This window comes from Gracilinanus agilis, chromosome 4 (assembly GCF_016433145.1).
Source record: "Gracilinanus agilis isolate LMUSP501 chromosome 4, AgileGrace, whole genome shotgun sequence".
Taxonomy (NCBI): Eukaryota; Metazoa; Chordata; class Mammalia; order Didelphimorphia; family Didelphidae; genus Gracilinanus; species Gracilinanus agilis.
This window is the reverse complement of record NC_058133.1, coordinates 309650774-309665628: the sequence shown is the minus strand read 5'-3', so window position 1 is coordinate 309665628 and position 14855 is coordinate 309650774. Positions and strand designations below refer to the sequence as shown.

Sequence of the window (14855 nt, the reverse complement as noted above, 5' to 3'; positions counted from 1 at the left end):
AGAAAAGAAAGCAACAAGAATTAAATCAGTGTTGCTTTCTTTCATCTGTGTGTCAGTATGGTTGAACTTAATTTAAATGGAATATTCTGTGTAAGTAATCTGCCCATGTTGTTAATATCTCACACACTAATCTTGTATTAATTTTGCATTTTTTGAATTTAAGTATAAGCATACATGGTATCCTGCAGGCAAGAATGATTTCTTTTTTGCATCATAACCCCAATACCAAATATTGTGCCAGAAATATAGGAGATATTCCATACGTGTTCATTAATTATAAAAAGAGCAGGGGGTTTGGCTTACAAGATCTAATTTCAAATTCCAGTTCTACTACTTAATACTTATGTAAACTTAGACAATGTCACTCTCTTAAATTCTCTGGGACTCAGTTTCTTCGTCTATAAAGTGATGGGCTTGTATTAGATAACTCTTGTGGTCTCTTTTGGTTCTAAAATCTATAATAAGTGACTATAATAATAGTCACTTCAGAAAGTTCCCCTATCCAAAAATATTTTTCTCACTAAACTGAATCAATACCTGAAATTCCACCATAAAAGCTTCATTTCCTTGAATTAAGGCACTGAACCTTGTTAAAATTCAAATGCTCTCTGGGATAGTAATACATCAAACCAATTATTGTCAGTTATTCATATCTGATGATTAGGTTATCAATCTCTCCAAAAGACAGCTGCTATAAAGAGCTAAGAGTAAGCACAAAGAAGCATATTCTATCTAAGGAAGACTAGTCCAGGTAGTTCAAGAATACTATGCTTAAGGTTAGGCTTCAAATATAGTGTATATATTTGTTTTAAAATACATAATCTTAAAAGAAAGATACATAATCTTAGAACAGTATTTTCTAGCAGGAAAAATAAAGGGGTGTTAGAACACATTTGTAAGCGACAAATACCCAATTCACAATAGTAAATTAAGTTTTAGCTTTTTCTTAATCTAGGTTTGGTTTTTTCTTCTGTGGGATCTCTCCACAAATCATTCTCCACTCCCATCCCAAATGAACTTCTATCTTTCCTTGCATTTCATAAATGGATGAGCTTATCTAGTTTCCTAAACTGAAGAGTCTTAGGTAAGCTACCATTACAGTTAGATTTTCTTTTCTTTATTTATTATCATAGTCTCTCTGTCTCTCTCTCATCTCTGTCTCTGTCTCTCTGGTGCCAATTTTCATCAAAATCTATTAAGACTTTCCTTCATATACCATGTCGTGAAGTAACAAAATCTAGCCAAACACTACTTTATAAGAGAGAAAGCACAAATATTTAATCTTCTGGAAAAGCACTTAGCACAGTGTCGAGTCCATATATTAAATGTTCAACTACTATTTGATAATGATAGTAATACAGCAAAAACTAGAAAGTAATGCCTTGGCTACATCTTTAAGTAAGAGAACTCAGGTAACTAATCCAGTGGGTATACAGATTCAAGAATACCATAAAAGCCAAATAACTAGACAGTTAGTGTACATTTTCCCACATACTAGACAATTACTAGGGAACATATTTTTTAAAATATCTTTTTTTTTTAATTTTTTTTTTTATAAACCCTTGTACTTTGGTGTATTGTCTCATAGGTGGAAGAGTAGTAAGGGTAGACAATGCGGGTCAAGTGACTTGCCCAGGGTCACACAGCTGGGAAGTGTCTGAGGCCGGATTTGAACCTAGGACCTCCTGTCTCTAGGCCTGACTCTCACTCCACTGAGCTACCCAGCTGCCCCCTAAAATATCTTTTAACTACCAGCTTCCTCCAAAGACCCATCATATAAAAGATTCCATAAGTTTCTTCGGGTTTTGTTGGTTCAAGGATATTAAACAACAAATTCACAATTCTTTACTGTCATAAGAAAAAATGTAGCGGTCAAGAAGTAAATATACAGATGAGTAATCTTTCAAATACAATATCTCATGAAGCCAGTTTACAATAGAGAATTCAGATTTCATTTTCCTCACAAAAGAAAAACATGAATTTTCCTGGTATAATACCTATGGCTGTCTTTACTTACTACCCAAGAGAACATTATCTCCAGTACTAAGAATACTAAGTTCTGAAACAAGAAATATTTTATTTATTAAAGAACTAAAATTCAAAGCATATTTTTCTATTAAGAGATTTGAAGAAAGGATAAAGACTAATATTTTATCTTCTGAGAACAGAAATTAATGACAAATTTAAATATTTGGGGATATTTTCTGATTTAGATGATATTAAAATTTGATAACAAAATCCATTGTTTCTCTTATGAAATATTTATAACTTTAAAAACCACTGGCTGATTTCACTATTGTTAAAAAGAGCTATGTGTCTCTTATTCATAAAATTCAAAATAATTTTAAAAAAGTTTTGGGGTTTATCCTGTATATCTTGTTTGAGGAAGAGTTGGGATATGTTGTTGTTGTTGTTGTTGTTGTTGTTGTTGTTGTCTTGTCCAGCTACAAGTTTGGAGAAATATAATGAAGACAGTCCTTTAACATTAAAGTTTAAAAAGGACAAATATGACAAAAGCTTCCTGTCACAAAAGGGAATATAAATTAGGACTAAGAAAATTCACATTCCACCCCCAAAGGAAAAATAGAAATCAGTAGAATACAAACTGATTTGTAATTTAATACATGTTATTTTCTTAATTTCCCCCAAATAATTCATAGCCAGTACAGAAATCCTTCATTTGTCCCAACGATAACATATCCTTCAATAATTGATATTGACATATAAATTCATCACTAGAAGCAAAGTTGATATGCACTTTCAAAAAGCATCATTTCTAGAGAAAAGTGTCATAGAGGGAATACTTTTGAGCTACTAAAATACAACTTTATTTTACAAAACGATCATCTTGAGTAGAAAAATTCAACTAAATGAGTTTTTAGACATTTAATTGGAAACTACCTAAAAATTTCAACAAAAAACAAGAAATGTTTATACAACTTTCTTTACACAGTATCTTCCAAACAATTAAATTATCTACTTAATGACTGATATCTTACACTAAAATTAATTTAAGAAAAAAAGTAAAAAATATTTTATCTTCATTGCTCATCATCCAGACTTCAAATTTCGTGAAAACTTAAAACTATCCCAATATGAATCAACATAACACAACAAATAACACGAGAAAAGTGAAAATGTAATTCATCAGGAAATAACAGTAAAGACTACACTTTCCACTAATACTTAAACTTTCAAGTTATGCAACTTGAAGTTTAAAAAAATAACCTCAGGATGAAAGTAAAAAGCATTCAATAAAGCAACTCTTTTTTTCTCCTCCTCTTCTTCCTCTCTCTTTTCCACCTTAAGAGGACTATAAAATAATACTCTGAGAACTCAGAAATTTATTTTAACAATGCATGTAACACACACACATTAAAATTTCTGCTTTCACTACAGTTACTTGGACCACTTCTGAAGACAATTAAATTACCATCTACTCCCATAGAACACAATATTCCATTTTCTAGGCACATACTACTGACAGAAGAACAACTTTGAAAGGCTCAAATAACCTCAAAGGAGAAGAACTGTTGATTAGCTCTGCTGCACAATAGAGCTCATGAAAATGAAGTAATTAAAGTTTATAGATAAGACCAAAAATCCTAATAATGAAAAGCTTAATGTAAAGCTTTATCATTTGTCATGCACTGGTACATGCAGCCTATAATTAACCACATCCCACATGAGAAATTACACTTTCACAGTAGCTTTTGCACGACTTGAAAATTGTAAAGCTTTTAAAAAGTGACAAATCTTGTTGAGTTTGCAGTGAGGTTCCATATTAAGCTACTTTTAATAGTTAAAAGTTTAACTCACATTACCTCTTGTCTATAGGGATATGGCAAGTATTTATACAAGTTAGGCAGTTCTGTGAATATCATGCTTTAAGGAGCAGTTGGGTGGCTCAGTGAATAAAGAGCCAGATCTGGAGACAGAAGGTCCTTGATTTAAATCTGGCCTCACATACTTCCTAGATATGTAACCCTGGGCAGGTCACTTAACCCACACTGCTTAGCCTTTACTGTTCTTCTGCTTTGGAACCAGTACTTAGTATTGATTCTAAGAGAGAAAATAATGGTTTAAAAAAAAAATACACACACACACACACACACACACACATCATGCTTTAGAAGAGGAGGATTGGTAAATAGGAGAAAAAATAGGATGTTTAGTACTGAAATACAAACTTCACATACTGGTATTTTACATATGAAAGAAGACTAAGAGAAATCAATGTTGCTCTGTCAACCAGGTAAATTCCAAAAGTAGCAGTCCACTAAAAGGGAGGAGGGGTGAGGGAGAGTGTTAAAGTTAAAAAAGTTTAGTTATATATATAAAAAAAAAGTTTAGTTATAATATGAGACCAGTCCTAAGGTTGGAGCAACAGTAACCATCTTTCAAATTATTCAACTAGCCAGAAGGCTTACGTAAATGAACTTTTCCTATTCTCAGAATGACTGAAAACATTTTTTAAAAGGACTCTCCTCATATAACTAGGAATGTAATCAAAGTGAAGAAAAACATCTACCCTGATACTACTTTGTAGAGACCAGGCACTTTATAAATATTTGTTTAATTGAATTGAAATGAAATGGAAAATAAACATGTTTCATGAAATAACAATCAAGCATACTAGGGATCTGAAGAGACAACATGACTTGAAGGAAGAACTGCAACGGAAAACCCAAGGTAAATGACAAAACACACACATAGAAATCTCCTAGACCTTACACTAGTGTCACTGAACTCAAATAGAAACAGATCTCACTTAACTTAGAAGACTACAAATTAACATTATATATTGTACTATGTTTAGTTACTTTGTTAATCATTTCCCAATAATATTTTCATCTAGTTTGGGCCTCTCTTGGGAGTTTTGCAGTAGCCTGGACTTGTTTAACAGCTCTGTCCTATCTATACTCCAGTAACCAAGAGATAATTCTATTAACTTCTTAATATGCATGGGCACATATACACCTATCACCTATCTAAACATATGTGTATACCCACATATACATGGATATGCCATTATTTTAAAAAGAAATCAAGATTTAGAATGAGGAAACCTGAAAGTGTGCATAGTATCCATTTAAATTATATATAGAGGTCATGATCCCTCATGTTATATATGAGTGATTTCTTTGAATCTATATATCTTGAGTGCTTTCTTTGAAAAATATTCCAGGAGGTGTCAAATAAGTTGAGCACCAAATAATATACATAAAAGAAATCTGACTGTATTTTAAAAGACAGACAATAACTAACAAAATAGGAAAAAAAATAGGGGTAGGCTTGGATAAAGGGATGACATTAACAGTTTCTCAATTTCCTAAGGAAGTTTAACCAATAAAGAGTCAACTGTCACAATGCAGAAAATACTAACACCTAGAAACTACCTCAGACAATCAACACCTGATCTCTACAAACACAGTGGGGGATATGGAATGTAAATTCACTCACAAAATATTAATGAAGGAAGACAACAAAAAAAATTGGAAAACTTTTATAAAGACTTCTAAAATGAAATGGCATTAAAGGAAAACAAGATGGGAAAAAGGATAGGCTAGATCAATATATAGAAAGGGACCTCCATGAAAAAGATAAGAATTTTAAATACTAAAAAAGTTATTCTCAAGGCATCTCCAAAAAACTGGAAAACAAATTTAAATTATAATTAACCCCTCTCCAAAAAAGAAAAAGGCGATAAAGAAAATAACAATATGAAGACTCTACTTGATAACCCATGAGTACCCTACTTTCACTAAAACATTAAAAAAAAAACAACTCAAACAATTATTGAGAGAATCCTTTATGAAGTACCAAAAGACAACAGGCAAGCCTTCTCAAGTAATATTCTACAGAAAGATACCTTTTTTATAGTCATGTAATTAACTAAAAATGCAAAGAATTTAAGAACTTATTGTGTTTATTGTTTGTTGATAATAATTTGATTTGGTAAACCAAAATACCACCTTAAAACTTTCCTCAAAAAAGGTGTTTCCATATAGCAAAATCATATATTTTCTGAAAAATTTAACAGGAGAGATGATTCTGACACTGATTATTATTACTGATAAGGCTCAAAATAGGGGAGACATGATCCCTAAAGGAGCCTCAGATTGTAACAGATTATAATCAAAATATAAGTGAAATTCCCTATAGAGGCTGAAATTCTCCAAATGATCCTGTTTGTGGATAACCTTGTGCCAACTGTAGCAAAAAGCAAAAATATTCAGAGCTTCTTAAATGAAATCCAGTCAATCAGTAGTTTAGCCTCACTATGCATACAGGAAAAAATAAAATAGATGAAGAAAGCCAATGATCCAGACTAATAAACATTTGGACCCAGAGAGCTGGTCTACTACACATTCTTCACTCAGATGCTACAAACAGACAACATCGGGCATAGAATTGACAAAGATGAAGTGAGAGGGATGAACTAGCCAATGATTTTAATGACTTCCTCCCCTTAGCTTCTCCCTAAAACAAGGCCCCATCTTTTTTAATAGTATTCTTTCAGGAATGCTGTATAATTATACATCTTATGACTACTCTAGTATGTAGAAAATTAAAACTTGTGGGTCACCCAAAAGGCAAAGATGAGGTACAAGGTATACATAAAGAGGTTACAACACCCTCCCAAAGAAGCAGCAACATAAACAATGTTATTAAAAAGTTAATTAGTTAATGGACAGTTTACATGCCCTATTTGTTTCCATGTAAGGTCTAGATTTATACAAAGACTTCCATGGTGCTAGGGGAACCTCCTGTAGAAGACTTATAATAGGACATGAACAAAGGTCACCATACTGTGTAAAAGTGAAATTTGGGAGATGTCATCTTTAAGTATATATATGTATTTTCTATGGACATTATCAAACTACATTTCCCGTGGTCCAACGGGTTTCCGGTTCCAGTTCTTTGGGCGTGGGGACACCTACATCTCCACGCAGGGAAGAGTTTATAATCTCCTGGGTTAGGGGGGAGTGGTCTCTTGGCCAGCAGATTGAGGGAGAGAGGAGAGGTAACAAAATGGAGGCAGGTTTTGAATTCATATAAGCGCGTGGTCTAATAACTTTATCTATCAGCATGGCTTTAATTAAATTACTAATTTTTATATTTATAGCAGCCTTTATTATTTTTCATATTTATAATTATGGCGACCTTACGAAGTTTGGATTAAGAATTCTCAATTTTCTAGATAGTCTAAGAGGAAGCCATGTGGCTCTGGGACCCAGAGTCTCAGAAGCTATTTTTTTCCTTGCCCAGTCCTCTCCCGATTTTCCCCAGCCTAGAGGCTATTTCACGGGGAAGAGAGACAATGGCTTTAATGGCTACAGGGCTGCGAATTATTTTGCTCAATGCCCCGGGCCTGGTGATCCTTGCAGATGCTAAAACGCCAGAGAGCCCAGCCAGTTTCGTGCGAAAGGCTGCCAGTGTTCCAGTCCCTGTGATCTCCGCGCCGCTCTTCTTGCCTCTGGTGCTGCTAGTGCTGCCGCTTCCACTTCAACCCTGAGCCCCAACAGAGAGGACCCCCGGATGCTGCCTTTGCCGAGATCTCGATCTCCAGAGACTGCTTCAACTCTGCCGCTAAAGATTTTGGTAGTATATTCCCCTTTCTCCCTATTTCTAGCCTTCCACGTGTTTCTCTAAAAACCTAAATTAGGCAACCCACACAGACTCTACACATGGGTATTTTCCTGAGCTTTTCTCCACTAACCCCGAGCCCACGTGGACGCTAGCATCTGGAACTAGCGTTTACCCTTAATGGGGCCGAATGGCCTATTCAGATTTGCTTGTGATTAAAAACTGAACTCAGGGGAAGAAATATTCACCCCCATACCTGCTCAGAACTTTAAACTTAAAAAAAAAAAACCCTTAAACTCAGCAGAACTCAATCAAAAGAACCTTAAATTGAACCAGGGGTGAACTTTTTAAACCTCGGAACTGAATGAGCTTTATTTCTGTGTATTTTGCTAATTAGTTTTGTAAATTAATCTTGCTTATTTCGTTGATTTTCCTGTTACACTGAATCATTTTAAGTTAATGTAGTTTGTGGCTACTAGATTAATTCTGTTTATGATTTTATTGTAACTCCCAAATAATGAGAAAACTCTATTAGAACTGGTAAGAGGTTTTGACCAGCTTGTTGATCTGATACTACTGGATTTATAGAGCACATGTCTTTTAAAATTTACTCTGTCTTGGTAATTGCAAAGAGCCTTGAAAGTTTCCATGCTTTGAATATTACCTTGTAATTTTACATGAGGTATTTTTTAACTTTTACTTAAAATCCTTAGCAATTGTCTAAAAGGATAAGCCTTTATATATTTTATTATAAGAAAAATTGTTGCCTTAAATGGGTAGAAGCATTTCCTACCCAGGATTTTTTAAAACAGGAAGCAAAGGAGCTCCTGTATATTCTTATATGAGGATAATTTAGACCAGAAGGTTTCTTTTTTAACTATCAGATTTTGCTATGGAAGCAATAACAGAATTTGTTGAGAAACTCTTAGCCAAGATTTAAAAGTTGTAACAAGTAAATGATTTTAAACATCATTGTTTATTGTTTTAAAATGTGCTATTGGAAATAATGGTACTCTATTTGAATGTGCATTGTGAATCTGCTATTTGTAAGATCCATTTACACTCACAGAAAATCTCATTTTTGGGTAACATAACCGGTCTAGTTCTAAGATATATATATATATATATATATATATATACATATATATTTTTAAACTTTTTTAATGAGAGCAATTGATTTTCCCTTTTTCTCATCTTGTACTGGAAGTACATATATAATCATTATTTATCCTTTTTCTGATTCTACAGCAAATACCTGAGCCTATAGGACTGTGATTTAAATGCCTCTCTGATTCCAGAAGGGAATATGATAGCTGTTAATAGTGCTAAAGAAAGCACATGGTCAGAGACTTGACTGACTAAAAATCTGCATAATTGCAGCAGTTCTATGCCAATACTTTAGGGCTTGGAAATTGGGGTTTGAGTCCTGGAGTTCCAGTCTTTTCTAAAACTTTAGAGGACGTGGGTCCCCTCGACTTAGATTCCTAGAAAGCACCTAAGATTGGTTATTTATTTGGCTCAGTTCCCTAAAAAAGCTGATGATAAAATCAGATCTGAGAGAGACATTTTCCTTAAGTCCTGGCCCTGAATGGGTAATTGCAATCTGCTGAATTCACTTTAATTAGGCCTTCATTGAAAGGTCTAAGTTTATTTTCCCCAGATTTTTGCACATTTTACATTTCATTCACAAGTTAATTTTTTCTTCTTTTTTCTTGAATTTTATTCTTTGTATTTTGCCATCCTTAGCTGACCTGAGGTACCCTTTTTAGAAAAAAGGTGTGTTTAAGATTTACCTCACAGGGATATCTGTTAAGTTTTTTAAAATTCGATAATGTAAAAATATATGTATATTTAACTCTTTTAGGAGTAATTTCACGGAGAATTGTATAAATCTTAGAAGAAAATGTATGTTTTGTAATCTATAATGTAAAGTTTAAATTCTTTTGAGAATAATTTCAGGATAAGGATCCTACCATCTCCCCAGAATCCAGATGACGAACTTGTTTGGTGAAGACACCACGAAGATGTCTGAAAAGCCTTCACTGTACCATGAAGACCAAATTTTGAACTTTGGGGTGCAGTTGATTGAACTATGGGGAGTTGAAATTGAGTTGTATATATTGTTTTAATTGTACACTGTTATACCAATAGGGGACTGCCCCAAATTGGTTTTTTTGTCAATGAGGCTAATTTTAACCATTTGTTCATCTATTTCTTTTATCCCCCAAATTCCTAAATTTTAGAAGTTGTCTATTTTTACAGGTCCAGCGAAGAAAAGGGACTAACCTTTTTTTTGCCGGACCTCACGGGGAATTGTAAAAGTGAAATTTGGGAGATGTCATCTTTAAGTATATATATGTATTTTCTATGGACATTATCAAACTACATTTCCCGTAGTCCAACAGGTTTCCAGTTCCAGTTCTTTGGGCGTGGGGACACCTACATCTCCACGCAGGGAAGAGTTTATAATCTCCTGGGTTAGGGGGGAGTAGTCTCTTGGCCAGCAGATTGAGGGAGAGAGGAGAGGTAACAAAATGGAGGCAGATTTTGAATTCATATAAGCACGTGGTCTAATAACTTTATCTATCAGTATGGCTTTAATTAAAATACTAATTTATATTATTATTTCAGTCATAATTATTTTTCATATTTATAACTGCTAAAATTTCTCTACCATGTCCCAGCAACATCTTCCTGAAAAAATCACTTCAGTTCTGGAATTCACACCTTGGAAGGACCCTGCCTCTGTAGCCCCTCTCTAATTAGATGGTTCCTCTCAGAACCTCCATTTAAGCAGGGCAACCAGGTCAGTCATCTCTTCGTTTTTCCACTAGCCTACTCTCCTTCAACATGTCCCCACATTTAGTATCTTTCTCTCCTTTTCCAGTCCTCACACTTTTAGTCTCCTTTTGTGGGTTATCTTCTCCCTTACACAAGTAACTTCATTTTTTGTTTGTTTGTTTGTTTTAAACCCTCACCTTCCCACTTGGAGTCAATACTATGTATTGGCTCCAAGGCTGAAGAGTGGTAAAGGTAGGCAATGGGGATCAAGTGACTTGCCCAGGGTCACACAGCTGGGAAGTGTCTGAGGCCAGATTTGAACCTAGGACCTCCGGTCTCTAGGCCTGGCTCTCAATCTAATGAGCTACGCAGCTGCCCCCCTACAAGTAACTTCTTGAGGATAGAGATTATTTTTCTTTTACTTATTTATTTTCCTAGCACTTATTATAACAGTAAAAGTTTGTTTACTAACCAAGGCCACATGGTATCGATGGGTAGAAAAATAGATGAGAACACAGACCCAGCAAAGTAAGTTTTATTATTTATTTTATTGCAAATGGTTTCCCACATTAAGTTAATACCATTTTCTTTGGCTCAGATCTGTGATTCTAATGTTATAGGGAACATTCCATGAAGGACTTCCCTCTACCAATGCAAAATATGTTAACCAATCTGCAACTTACAAGTTGCCATGAAGGTTAAATGACTTATAGCCAGTATATGTATAAAGTACAAGGTGAACCCAAAGAGTACTACAAATGGCAGAAAAATTTTCTGCAAAAAATTCATAATAGTACAAAACACAACTAACTGTAGTTTTCTTTTCTAGAGCTATTCATGATATGTAAGATAACTTAGGTCAATGACCTTATGACTTATAAATACTTTATGGATGACTATGAATAGTAGTATCTCAAGGTATGATGAAATGATTTTCCAAAAATTGGCAATGGGTAATTTGATGACAACTTGGAGGCAAGGAGATAAATTACTTAAAAAAATTGTTTCTAGCTACAGAATATTATAAAACACAAAATACTATGAACAAGAGTTCATTGAAAATATTCAAGAAAAGTCTTTTCTTAATTAATATCAACTAAAGCTACTGAGGAGGAAAGGAGAAGAGAAGTAGGTTGACAGGTGTAAAGAAATCAGACATTTTCTTTGTCCTAAAATGAAGAAGTAAAAGTCACATGAAACTATTTCCAACATGCAATAATTGAAATATCACCAATTCACAAGAAGTAGAAAGAAAAAATTAAGTGAAATATTTATGAGATACTTAAATATGTTACAATGTGACATATTTATGATATTTTGAATGGATTTTTCCAAATATGAACATAAAAACAAATGGCCTGATTTTTCTACAAGTAAAAAGTAATACTTGTATTGCTTTCTTTTTTTTAATGTTTAGAGATAGACATGGCTGTTATACATGAATATCTAACAAAATTAATTTTAAAGTACTTCAGATTTTCTAGGAATCTTAACTATCATTGCTTTAGGATATTAAAATGTTTTCTAGCCAATACTCAAAGGATACTTCATGTCACTAAAATAATTCAATCTTTATATTTGTTTATTAACCTCAATATACTGAATCTACCTTACATAAATGGTGAGTTTACATTTTATTATTCATAGTAGTCTGAAAAGGTTTCATGGAGAAAGCAAAGAATAAACTAGTCAGTCACAAATATTTATTAAGTGCCTATGAGGTGTCAAGCACTGTGCTAAGGGCTTGAGGTATAAAAAGAGGTAAAAGACCATTCCTACCAAGGAGTTCAAATTTTAATAGTAGAGATAACAAGCAAACAAATATGCACAAAAAAAATCTATCTTTGGGATAAATAAGAAATAATTAACAGAGGGAAGACACCAGAATTAAGAGGGTCATAGTGGGAAAGGTTTCCTATTGAAGATAGGATTTTAGGTGGACTTGAAGAAAACCATTAGTCAGGAAGTAGAATTATGAAAGGATGGCATTCTAGACTTGGGCTACAGTCAGAGAAAATGCCCAGAATCAAAAGTCTTCTTTGAGGAACAAACAGCAGGGTAAGATATAAGAAGAGTGTAAAGACAGAAGGGAGCTAGGTCATGGAGAGCTCTGAACACAAAACAGAGAATTCTGTATTTGATCCTGAAAGTGATAGGGAGTCACGGGAGTTGACTAAGTAGGAAAGTGACATGCTTAGACATGCACTTTAGGAAAATCATTTAGTTAAATGGAGAATGGACTGGCATGGGAGAGACTTGAAGCAGGCTGACTTACCAGCAGGCTATTGTAATAGTCTAGGTGTGAGATGCCCTGTACCAGAGCAATGGCAGTGTTAGAAAGAGATGTATTTGAAAGATGTTGCAAAGGTGACAGTGAAAGGTCTTGACAACAGATTGGAGAAGCAAGGGTAAGAGAGTGAAAAACTGAGGACAATACTTAGGATATGAACCTGGGAATTCCCAAAGCAGGAACATCATTAGTAAAAAAGTAACACAAATTGCCATTGTACTTCATAAGTAAGAATATCACATTTGTATTTTGTTATGATACAGTAAAGGACAATTTCATATATGTAATAATTTCTTAATGTAGATGTCTCTAAAAATGATAAGAACTACTCAATGTGCTCATAAACCAAGAATATCATTATAATCCAAAATATGAGGAAATACAAGTGCCTCCTTAACCAAGGCAAAAAAAAATCTGTCATAAAATTTTATAGTTAATAATGGATTTCTAAATCAGTATTCCATAAAAATCAATAATGCTACAAGCATATTTAAAAAAAGATGAACAAATATTTCCTGAGCCTCCCTAAACACTATGCTAGGTGAATATCAGTTTCATTATTTAAAAATAACACTATGGTAAAATCTCCATCTTTCAAAAAACTATCATGCAAACCAAGGTTTTAAAAAAACACTTTAACAAATGTTTTAATCATTTAATATGCATAGAAAGGATACTGGTCCGTTTGGGGCCGTCGAAAGTTCTCGGGAAGGTTAGCTTCATAGAGCATTCTTGCCTTTGTATTTCCCATATCTTGCATGCACTGAAATTTAAAAATTAAAAAAATTGGTCACAGTTAAAACATTATAAATAACTTTTGAGTACTTTTAAATAACAGACATGGAATCTTCAAATATAACAAATTTCTTTGCCAGAGAAAAATAATTTTAAATTGAAATTATTAAATTTATTGTGCATTTCCAGTTTTAGATACAATAATATCTTTTGGGTTTCATTTTTAAAAATTAAATATATGGATTTGTCTCATAACAATTATATTCTTTGTATGTCTATTTCGATGTAGAAAGTAATGTAGGCATATATAGCATATTGTCATGTAAAAGTTTTGAGGATTTTTTAAGAACAAATGAAAATTTAACATACTTTCTTTGGGTTGTTTTTCTAGAGATTCATAAGAAATTTTAAAAAATATATAAATCAGTACAGCTTTTGCCAATGAATTTAGATTTATCAGATTCTAACAACTGGAAAGAAACTACTAAGTAATCTAGTCTAACAGAGAACTAGATGGGAATTTACCTCTAAAATTTCTAGATTAAATGACTAATTTGAAGGTGTCCGGTGATAAGAAACTAACTGATCAGCTAAGATATTTAAAGACTTGGGTTCAATAACCTTAAACAAGCCATTTAACTTCACATTTAAGTTCAGTTTTCTCATTTGTAAAATGAGGATGATTAAGGGTTAAAAAGTTTATCAAAAAAATGCTATGAAAACAGTAAAATACTATTTTAATAGTATGCTGTGCTTTATTTTCATATCAAGCTAATAATAATAATAGCTAAAATTTAGAGACTACTTAGTATGTGCCAGGCACTATGCAAAGTGCTTTACAAGTACTATCTTATTTGATCTTTACAACAACCCTGAGAGATAGGAGCTATTATTATCTTCATTTTACAAATGAGGAAATTAAGGCGAACAGTGTTTGAGTGAATTGCAGAGGGTCACAGAACCAGAAAATGTGAGAGCATCTTTGAATTAAGGTGTTCCCTTACCATCTACTATATTCATATAAAATACCACAGTGGGTTAGAACCTCCCAAAATTTAGTATTTAATGAAATCAAATTTAAATGCAAAGATATGAATAATTTTTAAAACAAAATTTAAGAGGGTTCTCTAGAATCATATATGATCAATAAAATATCAAGGCAAAATATGAAACAAATGTGTAAATCTACATTAAAATTTCTGGGCTAGTCTAAGTTGGTACTTCAGGCAAAATTTTCTTAAAAGGTTTGATTAGAGATAATAAGCCCAAGCCTCAAAAGTAGTAGAGTTATAAAGCTGAGATTAATTAACTAAAAGTAGAACTAATTCTGCTTTTAATAAGGGATTCCTTGAGTTAAAACAAAACCTGATCAAGAAAGTATAATGTAAATGAAGAACAGAATAACCTGGAAAGAAAACAGATAGGCAAGGACAGCTTCAACATTTCTACCCTCTCAATA

The 14855-nt window shown here is 33.2% G+C and overlaps 1 protein-coding gene across 2 annotated transcripts in view; it reads right to left on the bottom strand.

Annotated features, from left to right (window-relative positions):
• Window positions 1-14855, bottom strand: part of SMAP1 (small ArfGAP 1) — a 249405-nt gene that overhangs the window by 105308 nt on the left and 129242 nt on the right. For both annotated transcript variants that reach the window (XM_044676039.1, XM_044676040.1), the window contains exon 3: window positions 13339-13424. In XM_044676039.1, coding sequence (XP_044531974.1) covers window positions 13339-13424 — 86 coding nt within the window. The remainder of the gene's footprint in view (window positions 1-13338; window positions 13425-14855) is intronic.